The sequence below is a fragment of the Phycodurus eques genome, chromosome 11 (genome assembly GCF_024500275.1).
Source record: "Phycodurus eques isolate BA_2022a chromosome 11, UOR_Pequ_1.1, whole genome shotgun sequence".
NCBI lineage: Eukaryota > Metazoa > Chordata > Actinopteri > Syngnathiformes > Syngnathidae > Phycodurus > Phycodurus eques.
Genome location: NC_084535.1, coordinates 25,582,742 through 25,599,718, shown reverse-complemented (window position 1 = coordinate 25,599,718; position 16,977 = coordinate 25,582,742). Strand labels below are relative to the sequence as shown.

The 16,977-nt window shown below is 41.7% G+C and overlaps 1 protein-coding gene across 6 annotated transcripts in view; it reads left to right on the top strand.

The window, feature by feature from the left end:
• The first annotated feature begins 477 nt into the window (after positions 1–477).
• birc6 (baculoviral IAP repeat containing 6) overlaps positions 478–16,977 on the top strand; it is a 184,394-nt gene continuing 167,894 nt past the window's right edge. For 5 of the 6 annotated variants that reach the window (XM_061690491.1, XM_061690495.1, XM_061690492.1 and 2 more), the window contains exons 1-2: positions 478–899; positions 10,660–10,841. In XM_061690491.1, coding sequence (XP_061546475.1) covers positions 689–899; positions 10,660–10,841 — 393 coding nt within the window. In that variant the 5' untranslated portion in view covers positions 478–688. Of the gene's footprint in view, positions 900–10,659; positions 10,842–11,639; positions 11,685–16,977 lie in introns of those variants that run through there. The other variant, XM_061690496.1, reaches the window with a different exon arrangement.

The window sequence follows — 16,977 nt, the reverse complement described above, 5'->3', positions numbered from 1 at the left end:
AGAGCCGCCTTGGATGATTGAGTCAGCAAAGATGAATGGTTGTATCTCCATTTGCGCCCTGTGATTGACTGGCGACCAGTCCAGAGTGTAGTTGGCCGTTCGCCCGAAGTCAGTTTTTTTTTTTTTAATTTTCGATAACACATCTTTGATAATAAAATATTTTTGTATTGTTAAAACGTCACAAACGTCACAAAACGTGATTAAAAAAAACATTTGTCACACATGAAAGGGTACACAAACTAAGTTATTGTGATTATATGTTGTTTCCCAGGTCAAAACTTGTCTGAAGAAGAAAAACAATAATTTGTATAACAGCAACTCATACTCATGGGATTTTTTTTTTATAGGCGCCCTTGGCATTTGCCAGTGCCAAACAACGTACGATTGATACTTGCAGAAATGGGCCCAATGCTGTTCTCGTTTGAACACAGACGCCTCGCGAGATGTGGCTGCGGCTACGCCACTTTCGTTTGACGTTCACGTAACTGACAGCGAACCCTGACGGGACTTTCTCGGCGTTGTTGGTGAATAGCCGCTGCTACGCTGACGGGCGGACGGGAAGAGAAGCCGCAGAAGAGATCAGCAGTGGCGGTGGAGTGAAGTAGTCGTATAGATTTAGTTTTATTGTGTGTGTGTCAACGGTTCCGAGCAATAGCAAGAAGGGACGGGAAGGGGGAAGTAAGGAAAGATGGCGGCCGCGGCCTCGCCGGGCTCCGGCTCGTCCACCCCCTCGGACTGGATTGTACTCCGAGACGGTTGCCTGCGTTGCGACGAGGAGGGCCTGCGAAGCCTTTCATACCACCCGGCCCTCAACGTTATCTTAGCAGTCACCAGCAAAGGGGGTATCAAAGTAATTGACGGCACTTCGGGGGCAATTCTCCAGGCCTCTGCGCAGCACGGTAAGCACCGGAGCTCTCTGGTAAACTCGGGCAGCCACACTTGTTCAGCTTCTGCATGTCAACACGACATATATACTGAGACTTACACCTCAGCTTGCTAACGCTAGCCGTTACTAGCAGTTGTTTTGGGGCCTAATGAGATTATTTAAACACGATTGATTCTTAAAGACACACACTGACACGGTTTGTTGACATGTTTGACACCATGTTGGAACGGTCGCTTCCGTATTGACAGTGTTTACCAAGTTACTGTTTGCGTCCTCATATTCGTGACATATCGACCAGGAAAGCTAACAGCTAGTTGGTTTACAGAGCACTCCGCTCGTTAACAGCGCAACCTTCTGCATCAGTTTGTTTTGTCAATAAGGGCTCAACATCGCGTGTGTCTCATGTAGAAACACACCGGAAAGGACTCATCAACGTGAAAGTAGTAGATTTTGTGAAATTGAATGATCGTGCTTGCAGCCACCGGGCTAACTGTGAACCAGGGGTGTCAAATTCATTGTAGTTCAGGGGCGATGTACAGCCTGATTTGATGTAAAAGAGGCCAGCACACTAAATCATATCATACTTATTTTAGTAACAAATAACAATAACTTTTTGCCTTTGCTTTAAAGCAAACAAGTAAATTAGGAATGTCTTTAGATTTAATGACATTTTTGTTCATCATTTTACTAAACAACCTCAGATTTATTGAGAACATTTTGCTTTAGTTTGTCACCTACAGGTGTGCATAATAAGGGACAGTCTAAAATGCTGAGCGTAAGAATATAAGAGCTTAACGTACTTTAATGTCAGAAAACTGATCAATCATCCATCCATTTTCCGTACCGCTTATCGTCACTGGGGTCACGGGCATGCTGGCCCCTATCTCAGCTGACTGTTAGTCTTCAATTAACCTACCATGCATGTTTTTGGAATGTGGGAGGAAACCAGAGTACCCAGAGAAAACCCACGCAGGCCCTGGGGAGAACATGCAAACTCTGCACAGGTATGGTCGGATTTGAACCGCGGTTCTCAGAACTATGAGGCAGATGTGCTAACCAGTTGTCCACCGTGTCTTGTTATACTTTAAATCAATTTACGAAGACCTAGGAATTATTACCACTTCATTTTCTACATGAGCATAATCTCAAAATTATCCTTAGTCCCCACCATGACAATGTTTTATGTATTATTTCACTTTGAAATTCATCCTGCTGGCTGGATTGTACCACCGAGTGGGCTGGTTTTGGCCCCTTGTTCTAAACTGCTTTAGTCGCATCATTTTACACCACCATGCGCACTGTCAATTACTGTTCAGCATTTAAATTGTTGGCATTGCGAGAAGTACTTGATACTGAAAACAAGGGCTACATTTTCAATAGACAAACCAAATTGTCTAGGTCTCATCTTGTAGGTGTGTGTAAACGAGTCATTGATTTACACAGAATTTACAGCAGCGTTCACTGATGGAGCTTTTCAAGACAATTGCTGTGATATAAGTATCATTTTCCGTTGAGAAATAGTAAATAGAAAGTTACAGTCACACAGTAACACTGATTGTTTCAGATATGGGGGCGGGGGCAGGGGGTCCAGCATCCAACATTACTGGCGTCCACATTGAACAGGTGCTTGGTGCACCCAATTTTATTTTGTCTCCTGGCTACCAAGCCGTGGAGGCGAAAGTTCTCTTTACGTCCGGTGTCAACGCATCGTAAGCCACTAATCATCGCCTCCGTGTTTGCGAATAAGCTACACTTCTTAATATGCATCTTACAAGTGTCATGAAGGGAGGGCAAGGAGTTTATAGTCGTAGACGATGTCAAAGCCATGCTAATTTCAAAGCTTTCGTTACAGGCTGTTGCAAAACATTGTGATTTGGTGATGCAGTACTCTTCTCACATAGGTCTGGCGGGAACCACATTTTCGCAGAGAGTAACTAGATTTGAAAAACAAAATAACAGGCCAATTAATACGTGTTTAGAGGTATAAATATACACCGTATCTGTCACTTCAGAACGTGGGCAGGTTAAAAGTATACTAATATTTGTAATATAAGATAACTAGGCTTTACACGATCAGGGGCTGATCAGCGAGTTTAAAAAAATGATTACCAATCACAAGATGGAGCAATGTGTATTTAAATGACTTGTTAATTTACTATAGACACGTGTACTGAATACTGAGTATCTTCTAAAGTGTTCTCTATTCAGGTCATGTATTCTAATCAGTCAGGTCAAAACCAATATTACAACATGACAGAAATAATGGGTGCTAACTTACTGTAATTAAATTACTTTATTGTTATTACATTACTTTAGAGCATGACTTGACATAACGCCGAAATGTTTACGTACAACCGTTAGTGCTAGCACTAGCTTGCTAGGCTACACAATGTTTTGTTGCCTGTTTGCGAGCCGTATTGTATTAAAAGTACGTGAACATACCTCAAGCAATCCTTGAATGAAAGTCCTCTCCCGAGCACTGGTGACCATCAGCACAAGGTTTTCCCCATTTTATATTTATAATACACATGACGCGATCCATTGTTGTTGTTGTCGTCGTCATAGTAACAAGTGGATCTGGTCGCGTTTGAGTTGACAAGATAAAGCCCAGTGATTATAAAATACGGGATGCGGTGGTATTGGAATACAAGATTTTATTGCAGTTGTCTGACAGTGCAATCGTGAAAGACCAAATTTGTCTCGTCGTCTGATACAGGAAGGCGGGTCTTGTTGTCTGTCCCACACAGCTGACATGTTTTTATTTATTTATTTTTTATAAATAACTTTATTGGCGGTCAGATATATACAGTACTATGCCAAAAGACACATGACAAGGCTAAAAATAAACTAGCTTTTGGATTCAAATATACTGTACACGGTGGTGATGTGGAGTAAATGTCTTTTGTGGTGCGGGATCGGCGAATTATGACATGAAAGCCGATCAGCATAAAATGCTAATTATCGGCCAATACCAATCAGTCCAGTTAGATCGGTGTAAAGTCTACAGATAACCTTTATTAGTCCCACAATGGGAAAATTTGAATTATTTCAGCAGCAATTGTGGATATAGGAAATATAAATATGTAATATAAATAGCATGCAAGAGAATACATGGATAAGAAGTACATTGCACAAAATAGAAACCAAAACTATTGCCCATGCAAAAACTATGCAATTGAGTCTATCGGTAATATTTGTTTGTTTACAAAATAGCCAAGTTTTAATTTTGCTTGAGGTCTGATTACTGCATTTTCCGCACCGTAAGGCGCACTGGATTGTAAGGCGCAGTCTAAATTACGGGGTCTATTTCTGTACTTAAGCCATACATAAGGTGCACCGTATTATTCGGCGCATGCTACAACAAGGTAACGGAAGCAAAACCGTGAGTTTGGTTGAACTTTATTCTACTACTTATTTAAAAATACATTCACATTATTTTTTGATCAATCTTTTGTCACAAATCCATCGAAGTCCTCATCTTCTATATCTGAATTGAAAAGCTGGGAAATTTCGCCATCAAACATGCCAGGTTCCCTCTCGTCATTGCCGGAGTCAGTCTCGTTGCCGGGTGGCTGTTCAGCAATGATTCTGGCTTTCGCGAAAGCTCTGACAACATTCAAAGCAGATACCTTAGCCCAGGCATCCACAATCCATTCAGATATTGTGGCGTAACTCGCCTGGTGTTGTCTCCGAGTCTTAGTAAAGTTGTGTTCGCCGTCCATCGCTCCCACGCTGCTCGCAACTTCACTTTGAACGCCCTGTTTACACCAATGTCCAGGGGTTGGAGTTTGCTGGCAGTTACTGCGGCACGGTAGTCCTTGCGTGGATGGCGAGATGGCGCCTTTTCATAAAACGAAAGCACCAAGACGGACCTCCTTGAAAGTGTTCAATCTTCATGTCTTGTGCTATCATTATTGCCTTCAGTCGAATGGTGACTGTAGAAACTCTTCTCCCGGCTGATCTTGTGCTTGATTTTGAATTCTCTCGCGGGTGCTCTATTCCCATTTACAACCGCGTAACAGATAGGCTGTAGGTTGAATTGTGCGTCGTAAGCATGTCTCTTTGCTGATGCCATTTTTGGGGGTCCTTAGCCAAACAAATGTTGTTTTGCAGCATACCGGTAGTACAGTGTACCGACCGGAGGCGTGGCGGAATTAAGCGTACGTACTGTACGTAGCTTTACGTAATGTTCTCCAATTGGTTTATCGCTGCCGGCGTATGTAGTGTACGCATTACATCCCTATGTCGGTGGGAAATGGTCCAACAGTCAATCAAGCGGAGCGCTTACCAAAATCGCACATTTTTACAGATTTTGGAACTCGGTGCACACACAAAGGTGCACCGGGTTAAAAGGCGCACCGTCGATTTTTGAGAAAATTAAAGGCTTTTAAGTGCGCTTTATAGTGCGGAAACTACGGTAATCTGATTTAATAGACTCCTCCCTCCCTCTAGAATCAATTTTTGTTCAGTTTTTGAAGGGGGTTTGTTATTGTTAATCAGTTTATTTGAAAGGGGATAATGCAATTTCATAAAACACATGAAGTACACATGGTTAAAAAAGCCAGAATTAGCCAGAAAGCTAGTTTTCATCTGTTGTCCCCTGGCCATGATGTAAAAAAGCAGTAAAATACATCTACAAGACAATATAATACAGGATAGATAATCAAAGACTTACTATACTATTAAGAGAGAATAAAACCACAAATCATTTGATCATAACATGAAAACATCATAACATACTTGTCTTTTAGTGTTGGCAGCTATAGGTGTTAACTAGCCACATTTCAGTTTTTTTGTGAAAGCCTTGTATGTTGTAAGCAGTTTAACCTCCTCAGGTACTGAGTTCCACTCACCAGCGCTCCTCACTTACCAGGCTGATTTACTGAAAGTGCTCCTGCGCAGAGGAATGAGACAGTCACCTCTGACAGAGCCTCGAGTGACACGCTCAGAGCTGTTTCTTTGGCTGATGAACTCAGCCAGACGAGCTGCAGCCAAATCATGCAGTACTTTATAAGTCAAATTAAAATCTGCAAATATGTGAAGACTGTCCCAGTTTAAAAGATTGTATTTGTTTTTTATATTGCACAGTGATGATAGTGCCTTGGTTTTCTATCCATGACTTTAATTACTTGTTTGTACAAAACTTCCAAGGGTTTTTTTGCATTCTGACCAGTCTGGGACCAACTGGTTATGCAATAGTTGAAGTGACTAAGAATCATTGAATGCAAGTAAATTTTTGCAGCTTCAGTTGACATTTCATTTCGAATTGCACGAAAATGTGAATCTATTATGAACCCAAGTGATTTGTATTGGCTGACAATTTGCATTTTTTCTCCATTAGCAAGTATGTCGGGGTCAGGTGATACTCTTATTTGTTTTAGTGAAATACATGGCTACAGTTTTAGAAACGCTTAGCTGTAGACAGCACTCCTGCAACCAAGTTGTGGCACATGACATTGTATTAGTGAGTTTAGCAGCAACAGTATCTTTGGAGCGACCATGAACAAAGAAAACCGAGTCGTCTGCATACATTACGCACTCAGCTTCAGAACAAATGGTGGGCAAATTGTTGATATAAAGACTAAATAAAAGTCTAAACTATCAGTCATAGGCCTGTCACAATAAAGACAATTCTAAGATGATATGTTTTCCCCAAAACTATCATGATAACCGATATTGTTTTTTTAATGCCTCTGAAATCATGAAAAATAAGGCCCGGCCTTATAATTTTTTATCATTATTATATTTTATTTGACGCTTTTAAATCGTTGTTGTTGTTATAATTTTTTATACTTTCGTTTATTGTTTTTATATAAAATAGATTTTCTTTACTCTGTGATATGGATCCCCCTGGGTCTGAAATAAAGAGCTGCAAGACTACCCTGGTTTACATGGAGCCTATTCCAATTGTAATCGGTGTATAGAAGCCCAAACCAAATAAAAATGCTCCATATAAACACCTCAATTGGAATAAACAGGCCGAATCTGAATGGAATTTCATTCGTTTTCACTGGGGTGGAATATTATTTTTGCCAAACCATCTATTCATCCAGCCAGCTTCTACACCGCTTATCCTCACTAGGGTCATGGGCATGCTGGAGCACATCCCAGCACATCCCAGGCAGGAAGCGGGGTACACCCTGAACCGGTCGCCAGCCAATCGCAGGGCACACATAAACAAAGGGAGAGGAATGTAAACACCAGCGAGAATGAAAGATGCGAGCTCACGCGGCGAGTAGACTGGCTTACAGTTCAAAAACAGCGACTTCAAGTCCGGGCTGCAGTGTGTGCTGAGCTCCGTGACGTCGGTACTCCATTTTTCATTGATAGAGAAGCATATCCTGCCACGTTTTGTTTTCCCCGATAACTCCGCGATGCGGTCTCGCCGGTGTAGTTGGAAGCCCGGAAGCATTACGGTGCCATCCTCTCTTACGGAGCTTTACTTGGATACCGGTGCGCTTCCCCCTTCGTTGCCTTCACCTTCCTGCACCCTAAGAGCGCAGCCGTCCCACCGGTGAGTAACTCTGAGAAAAAACTGAACGGAGTTTCGAAAGTTGTTGAAAGAATGTCCGAGGTAGGCTACCTAATGTTTAGCAAGTCTTGACTTGTGTGAGTCGCGTAATGTCTCCAAAGACGAACGTAAAACACAAAAACATAGACAATACTAGAGAGGACGTAACCGAGGCAACCACACGGGTAGGCGCCATCTTACTTATCGGCGTATATCCACACGCAGTCCGACCACAACTGTTAAATACATGTTTTTTTTTTTTATCTTAATCTATGGGGTCTGTGGCAGATAAAAAAAATAAAATAAAAAAAAAATGTAAGATTTGAAAACTGTGTGTACCAGGCCTTAGGTTCCATGTGACTTTTGAAGATAAACGCCTCCCAGAATTTGACTGCTTCCTCTTACCTCCAGGGAAAAATACGAATAATAACACTAATTATCTAAGTTTATAGACACCGTTCACGGAGGTGCTGGAGCCTATCCCAGCTCACTCTGGGCGAGAGGCGGAGTACACCCTGAACCGGTCGCTAACCATTCGCGGGGCACATATAAACAAACAACCATTCACACCCATATTCACACCTATGGGCAATTTAGAGCCTTCAAGTAACCTACCATGCCTGTTTTTGGGATATGGGAGGAAACCGCAGTACCCGGAGAAAACCCACGCAGGCACGAGGAGAGCATGCAAACTCCATACAGGCGAGGCCGGATTTGACCGGGTCCTCCGAACTGGAGGCAGACGTGCTAACCACTCTTGTTGTCGTCGCCACGGTAACGAGTGTATCCGGTCACATTTGAGTTGACAAGATGAAGCCCAATGATCGTAAAAAACGCGATGCGGTGGTATCGGAATACAAGATTTTATTACAAATTTGTCTTGTAGTTTGATCCGGGCATTACGTGTTGGCTGTCTGGGATTTCTAAGCTCAATGTGTGTGGGCGTGTGCGTCGATGTGTGAGTGAGACGGGACTGTGAAGGAGGAAGGAGTGGACGCCGGTGCGAGTGTGTACAGTAGCAAGTGTAGTGACTGCGACCAGGGAAGAGTAGCGATTAGTGGAAGGACCCGTTGACATTGAATGTGCAGAGGAGCTAATAAAGCCATTAAAGCAGCAAATCGGTGCTTCGTGCCTTTATTGTTGCCGAGAGAAGGGAGTTAACCCCTGCGTCTCTCGACCACGGTTAGGTGACCGGAGCAGGAAAGGTTAACACTTCGTACAAAGAAACTAAAATACATGAAAAAGATTTAAAAAAAGATGCTGTACATACCATTACGGCTGAGAGTGTGAAAAAAAGAGGGAGAAAAAGGTAAAGATACTCCCGCTGCACAAACACAGACAAGCACTATGCACTAGCTAAGCAGAAACACTGTGGTGCTGGGACAAAATGGCGGACGAGGCACGGGCGTCGTAAAGTCGAAACATCGTAGGTCGAGTGCGTCGTCCTGTACAGTATTTACTTCCTGCCATCTAATAGAAGACCATTAATTTGTTCTGTCTGTCACTACGCCTCACTGGCATAAATAGAAGAACAAAGATACATTATTTATTGTAAATATATTTTTTGGAGCAATTAAGTACACAAGTATGTACAGTAAATGAACAGGTCATTTAAATAGACACATTCCTCCATCTTGTGATCGGATCGGTGATCGGTTATCGTTTTTTTAAACTTGGTGATCGCCCCCAAAAATCCTGATCGTGTAAATCCTACTAATAGGGCTAATAGGACATCGTGTGTTGCTGGGCTAAAAATGAAAATGTGAGCATTTATTGTGTTGAGTCAGAGTGAGAGAGCACAAAGTTGAAACTTGTGTGAAGTTAGTATTTTCCCCAAAATTATTAGGCACTAATCTTGTACATTTTGGCACCGATTGTTGTGCTACTCACGACCGTAGATCAGCTGGTCTTTGGGGATGGTCTCTCCGTGGATCTCAGGAGGAAAACGAAGCAAGTTTGGTTGAAGAAAGAAAGTTGAGTTCCCGTCAGGGTGCGCTTGTAACTTTCCTGCCGATTGAACTTGTGGCGGCCCTGTTCTTGCTCTCAACTACGTGTGTGACCGGTACGGAATGCCGGTATCTGCTTACTGAGTCTCCGCCAACAGATCACTGCTGGGAAAAGCGATCACAGCCGCATGGCTTTTTCGATCGAAAGCGCCGCCGTCTTGGTGAGGCGGTCGGTCGCCCACGTGGTGGCACGAAAGAACAAAGGAAGGGGCAGGGGCTTAGCCGAAGCCACCCCATGGTTGGAGAGATTAGCCAGCAAGAACAGCAGAGAAACAGGACACAAGAGAGAAGAGGCGGGAGTCAAAGGTTAAATACCCATGAGATGTGTCTAAGAGACGGGGGAGACTGAAGAAGACCACACCCATCAACTTGAATTCTCTTCTACAATTTAGCCATGAAAATGGTGTAAACATCTTCTGTTAATATAAAATACTCCTAACTTTGTATTCTTACTCATAGGTCAAGCATACAGAAAGATGGTTGAAACTTTAGACTTGGCAAATCAGCTGCTGATGGTTCAATAACATTTCATACTGTTTAGCTTCAAATCAGTCTCAAAGTCTTGCAGCTGGACCTGTAAAGCTGAAACCATGACACAGACATCAAGGCATACATTTGGAATATTTCTGCTAAGTTTTTCAAATATCAAAACAGACATTTATCTTCAGTTAGAGATGCATCAAATGAGAGTCCACACATTGCAGTAACTCTCAAATGCCAACAGGTGTCGTCTGAGTTCCAGCAATTTTCCCAGTGGTTGAGCGTGTTCAACCTTTTGGTCGCTACCAGTTCTGCACATCACAAGGGTCTTTGATATCTGGAATCCAGATCCGACGGGAAGCTGCTAATTCGTTTAAGGTCCAGCTGACATACGCCAGGCGTCCTTTGGTGGCCGTCTCGCACAGCGGGGCGGCTTGGAAGAATGCAGTTTATCAAGTTGTTGGGGGTTGGGGGGTTACAGTGCCAACCGGGCCATAGTAACTACTGTGCATATGTGGGGAAACACTGCGCTCTGTGGTCAGATGTGCTTGAAACCATTTTCACACTGAGACAGATACGATTATGTCATCAACAAGCGTCATTGAGATTGGGCGATAGAGTTACTTGCACCAAAAGCATTGCCAGAGGTTTTATTTTTAATACAAAAAATATAAACTCTGCAACCTATGAAATTTACTTACAATGACTTTAGTCTATTTCACTGCCATACGATGACACTCCTGATAATGTTTTGTTTTCCTTTACGTCTTTTCTAGTTAAACCTGGCGGTCGTGTCAGATGTCAGTACTTTCCTGCTGTGGATAAGGTGCTCTTTGTTGACGACTATGCAGTGGGATGCAGGAAGGACCTAAATGGCATCCTGCTGTTGGATACAGCCCTCCAACCTCCAGTGACCAAACCTGATGATCTGGTTCAGATGGAGCTTCCCGTCACTGAGGTAAAATAATTTGATTATTGATGCACCGAATTTTCGGCCACTGAATATTTTCCGGCCCAAAAGTGCATTTTCAGTTTTTGGCCGAAAGACCTTTGTCACCGAAACAGGATGTTGTGATGACGCAAGCAAAGTGCACAATCAGCGGGCGCGGTTTTGTTCACTATATTGTTAAAAAAACAAACAAAACTACAGGTCCACATTGAACAGTTGCCCAACCTCCCTCCTTTCCGCTGTTTGTATCGAGGAATACTTGTTTCATGCTATAAATCCCTAATCATCACCTCCAGGGCAGCGAATAAGCTTCTCACCTGTATCGTTATCCCGAAGGGAGGATGAAGATTAATTAACAGAATAAAGATGAAGACAGTATGCTAATTGCTAAGCTATCGTGGCGTGCAGTTGGAAAACACATCAGTGATTGGGTGATACAGTACACTTGTCACATAGTATCTGGCTCGAACCGCGTTACAGTGGAGAGTAGCCAACTCTGAACATCAAAATAGCAGGGAAATTAATGTGTCTGGAGGGAAAATAATACAGAACGCTACACAGTCATACAGAACCGGAAACGGGAAATTAATTAGTCTGTCACTGCTACGTCACCTCAGTACAGGGGCCGGCCGCTAAGTTTAAAAGTACATGTGGCGAAGCGACTATTGCCCACGTGAGCCACATGCAAATCAAAATCGCCTGATAAAAGTGAAAGTGAGCGCACGGATTCTGACGTGTGTGAACGGTGTTAATGGTTTAGTTTTTCCCCCCTGCTTCGTAAAATGCTTCAATCCGTCGTCCAATTAAACAGTCAGGCTTTATCTTGTTCAGATGGAGCTTCCCGTCACTGAGGTAAAAGAATTTGATTATTGATGCACCGAATATTTTCCGGCCCAAAAGTGCATTTTCGGCCGAAAGACTTGTCACCGCAGGGAGCAGCGCTCCCTGCGCTTGGCGCTGAATTAAAGCACGCATGTTACAGCGACATAAGTTTAGTGTGTCGATGGTTTGTGTGTCCTACAATTCACATTAGTTCTCACCTCCAGCTAGCTGCCTTTTTCATCAATGCACAAGCCGCTAATCCCACTTTGGTTGTGATGCCAAGTGGCGGCGCTGGCTCCAACCAGGGCATAACTGGCTACTCATTTGGGTGCCTAAGGCAAACATAGTCATGCCCCCCTTGCTCCCTTATTTAATTTAGACCACTTTTTACTGCGTTTGAAATCTTACAATTATCTGACAGCTAAAGTTAGACCATTAATATTTAGCTCCAAAGATTTAGAATATTTGTCTGTCAACAAAAAAAGTTTAAATTTGAGAAAATTCTCACATTTCCTGAGGATTATTATATCCTTTGAGGATTATTAAATAACAAGTGAATCATCTTAACACTTTACTTTAATTGATAAGAACATAAATGAACATTTAATGTAGTTTACCATTTCAGCCGCTTTTATACTCACACCTTGGTGATGAAAAGCGTCATTCATGTAACTCTCCCTTTTATCTCTCTGTTCAGCTGGCACTGACAAGAGCGACTGACAGGAGCATCATATTACAGTATACATTTTTACAAGGCATGAAGTTAAATCAATAAGTCAATATACTACTGCGATGGAGGGTTTTTCTTTTTACAATTTAATAGTAAAATAAATATTTTTTATTCATATTTGATCATAACATTTAGGCTGGGCCTACAGGAAAGACTGATTTGTTGGCTATATCAAGTGTTTAAAAAACAAACACATGAACAAACTCATGAAACAGGCCTGGAAAAAAATGATGTTACCCCGAGAAAATAATGAAAATAATTTGACTTTAGGGACATGTTCAAACAAGGTGTGTCCTCTAATTAGAATCATAGGTGTATTCAATATTGTAATCAGTCAGTGAACCCATTGAAAGAGTGACAAGTAACTGTGCTGATTGGTGACAAGGTGCGTACTACACTAAACATGGACCAGGGGAAGTGAAGGAGAGAGTTGTCTCAGGAGATTAGAAACAAAATATAGATAAGCATGTTAAAGGTAAAAAGGCCATCAGACCCTCTCCAAGCAGCTTGATGTTCCTGTGACTACAGTTGCAGATATTATTCAGAAATTTAAGTTCTACGGGACTGTACCTCCCTGGACGTGGCCGTAGGAGGAAAATTAATGACAAATTGAAGAGACAGATAATACGAATGGTAACAAAAAAAATGCCAGAACAACCTCCAAAGAAATTAAAGGTGAACTCCAAGGTCAAGGTACATCAGTGTCAGATCGCGCCATCTGTTGGTGTTTGAGCCAAAGTGGACTTCATGGAAGATGACCAAGGTGGACACCATAGTTGAAAAGAAATCATAAAAAAAAAGCGAGACTGGAATTTGCCAAAAAGCATGTTGACAAGCCACAAAGTGTCTGGGAGAATGGCCTATGGACAATTCAAAAGCAATCTCCGATTTTCTTTGGTTAGTTTTCAGTACATTTTTATTAATTCTCAGCGCTCGAAGTTAACATTTAAATTTTTGCTTACCCGTGGCAAACCGAGCTTGCTTTGTTCGGTCAAATGCACTCAAATGTTTGCTATATGTCACGGTTCAGTTTAATCACTGTATTAATCCCACAGTATGCTTCTTATTGTGGGAAAGCTCACGGTATTACAGGAAGGTTGACGGTCCAGGAGGGGAAAAGAGGTAAAAGCAGGAATATCGAAAAACCTTTGTGAAAGAGCTTCACATCATATATTACCGTCCATCCAGTGTTTACATTCGTATTTTCCAAAATACTATTATTGCTGCAACAATAATCATGGTATGCTCACAATAACAAAACAGTCCATTGAGAAATTCTGTTCACTAATTTGACAAATTTATTGTCATTTTTGTATTTTTATTTTTTATTTTTATTTTTTAAAGTTATAACATTCAAAATTGCACTACTTGTATACTAACAGTGATTTATTTGTCAAGTTAGAAAGGCAGGAACACTCTTATAAAGGCAATATAGGTTTAGAAAAAGCCAAGTAACCATAAACAAAATAATCATGGGAGTCCTACCTACATAGTTTATTTTCCTCCGCTTAGTGATATTGTAAAATGTTTTATTTTTCTGAGCAACCTCTATGATTTCTTCTATTTCTATTTGAAATGTAGATATTAAATTTGACGACAGAAGTATTTATTTTTGCAGTGATATGGAGTTGGGCCTATTTTATTTCATCATTTTTGGGACTATCCATCCATTTTCTGAGCCACTTCTCCTCACTAGGGTCGCGGGCGTGCTTGGAGCCAATCCCAGCTGTCATCGGGCAGGAGGTGGGGTACACCCTGAACTGGTTGCCAGCCAATCGCAGGCACATACAAACAAACAACCATTCGCACTCAGTCACACCTATGGGCAATTTAGAGTTTCCAATTAATGCATGTTTTTGGGATGTGGGAGGAAACCGGAGTGCCCGGAGAAAACCCACGCAGGCACGGGGAGAACATGCAAACTCCACACAGGTAGGGCTGGGGATTCCGGGTCCTCAGAACTGTGAGGCTGACGCTCTAACCAGTCGGCCACCGTGCCGCCTTTTTGGGACTAATGGAATGTAAGTGCGAAGGTGGTACATTATAACGGGAGTCGTTATTCCCTCTCCGTTTGATGTTCATTCACCCATGACTTTCGACTCTCTAGTACACCACTAATAGGGTTGGGCGATGTATGAATTTGAGCGATTCCGGTTCCTCATTTCGATTCCGGTTCCAAACGATTCTCGATTCCGGTTCTTTTAGGGGGGTGGGACAAAAAGGTTTGCATGGTTTATATAAAGGGTGCCCAAATTATGAACATCAATTTTCTTAACAGCCTGCAGCATAAACAAAAATAAACATTTGACTGGGTTCTTTATAACCAGTATCAATAGCAAACCTATGAAATAAAATGGAATGTGTGTAGAACTAACCCAAATGACTTAATATATTCATTAACTATTGTTTCAGCAGACAGTTAAATATAGCATTGTTAAAATAGTTATTTGCGACTGTTTTATCACGTCAAATGGTTTGTACTTCTTGTTTTGAGCATGCAGCCTTTTATTTTGATGGTTTCGCACTGGTAAAAACAAAAGTAAAACTAAAAATAGTAATGAATGGAACCAAATGCTCTGGAAAACATTGATTCCTTTACGTACCCACCAATGAGACACAAGGTTAGTGTTTGTGATACTGTGAGACAACGTTTTTGTGAATTTTGTCCCAATTCACTGTGATGTAAAGTTGCTAATTTGACCTTTGGTGAAGTTTTAGCTCAATGTTAAGCTTATAATGTGACTTTTTCTACTTTCTTTCCAGTATGGTAATCTATATTTTATTTTTGTGTCTGTCATCAGTGTTTACTTTGGTTTGAAGACTAAAGTAAATGCTAAAAACATCAAAAACAAAACATCAGTGCAAGAGTGCAACCAACCGTTCAACTTGTTAGCTGTCTCAATGTTGGCGTAGACGTATTTTATTGTTTCACTCACCCACTGGACTTGACTGAAGTTCCGTGTGTTGGAGGCTGAGGCTCGGAGTGGGAGGGAGCAGATCAGACTTATACACATCGTGGAAGCCTCCTTTGCAAAATAGTCTAAATCTCAGCGTTGTACTGAGGTGACTGGTCATTAATTAATTAATTGGGTCATTTATTAATTATTAGTTAAGGCACACTTTTGTTTGCTACCGCCGTTGGGCACAAGCACATCTTTGTGCGCGTTCTTCTTCGGGGTTGGCGGACTGTAGGCATCGAAACTGGGAACCGAATTTCACGCGGTCCTGTCAGCCAATCCGTGTATTTCTTTTGATTTACACACGTGTCCAATCAGGTGCGTTTACACTCAGATGAGGAAGTGAAGCACTCTACAGCCTGACTCAGCGGTTTAACTTCTTGGAGATTGCACAAAACTACAGTTTAAGCACGACTCATTATTTTATGCTGAGACAAGCCCACGATGATATCACATCACTTTTAATTTCACGAAAATGTGAATATTCTGACATACTTATTTACGAATAGGGTTGGGCATCAAAAATCGAGAACCGATTGGAACCGGGACTAATGTTAAATTCATTTTTCCCCTCATTAATCTCATCAAAAACTAATTGTTGAAAATTTTGCGAATTTATTAAAAAAGAAAAACTGAAATATCACACAGCCATAATAAGTATTCAGACCCTTTGCTCAATATTGAGTAGAAGCACCCTTTTGAGCTAATTCAGCCATGAGTCTTTTTGGGAATGATTCAACAAGTTTTTCACACCTGGATTTTGGGATCCTCTGCCATTCCTCCTTGCAGATTGGATGGTGAACATTGGTGGGCAGCCATTTTCAGGTCTCTCCAGAGATGTCCATCTATTTTATGTACAGCGTATCCTCACGAGGGTTATGGGTGTGCTGGAGCCCGTCCCAGCTCAAATTATTCTCTTTTTTTCTTTTTTTTTTCTTTTCCCCCCACGCTGCGATGCTCGCGGCATGCTCCTCGTGCACATTCTTCAGGTGCTCGATCTAATTTGTTGTGTTGAAGCATTTAGATGACGATCCCCACGACGTACTTCAGTTGTGCAGACTGCAAATAAGTTGCGTGTTGTTTGTCTGAGACACCGCAAAATAGTCCCACACCGACGTGTTTTTTTTCCACTGACAAGATTGAAAAAACTTTATTGGCCATCAGATAGTTGCAGTATTGCGCAACAAGACACGTGAGAAGCCTAAAAATAAACTAGCTTTTGGATTCATACGCGACGAAGACTTGGAGTTAAATGTCTTGTGCGGAGCCGATCGGATCGACGATTTATGACATGAAAGCCGATCAGCATAAAATGCTAATTATTGTCCGATCCTGATAACACTGATCAGATCGGTGTAAAATCTAGTATAGACAGGTGTGTGACTTTCATAATCAAGTCCAATCAGTATAATCAAACACAGCTGGACTCCAATGAAGGTGGAGAACCATCTCAAGGATGATCAGAAGAAATCGACACCACCTGAGTTAAATATTAGTGTCACAGCAAAGGGTCTGAATACTTATGGCTGTGTGCTATTTCAGTTTTTCTTTTTGAATAAATTTGCAAAAAAATCAACAATTCCGTTTTTTTCTGTCAATACGTGGTGCTGTGTGTACATTGAGGGAAAAAATGAAC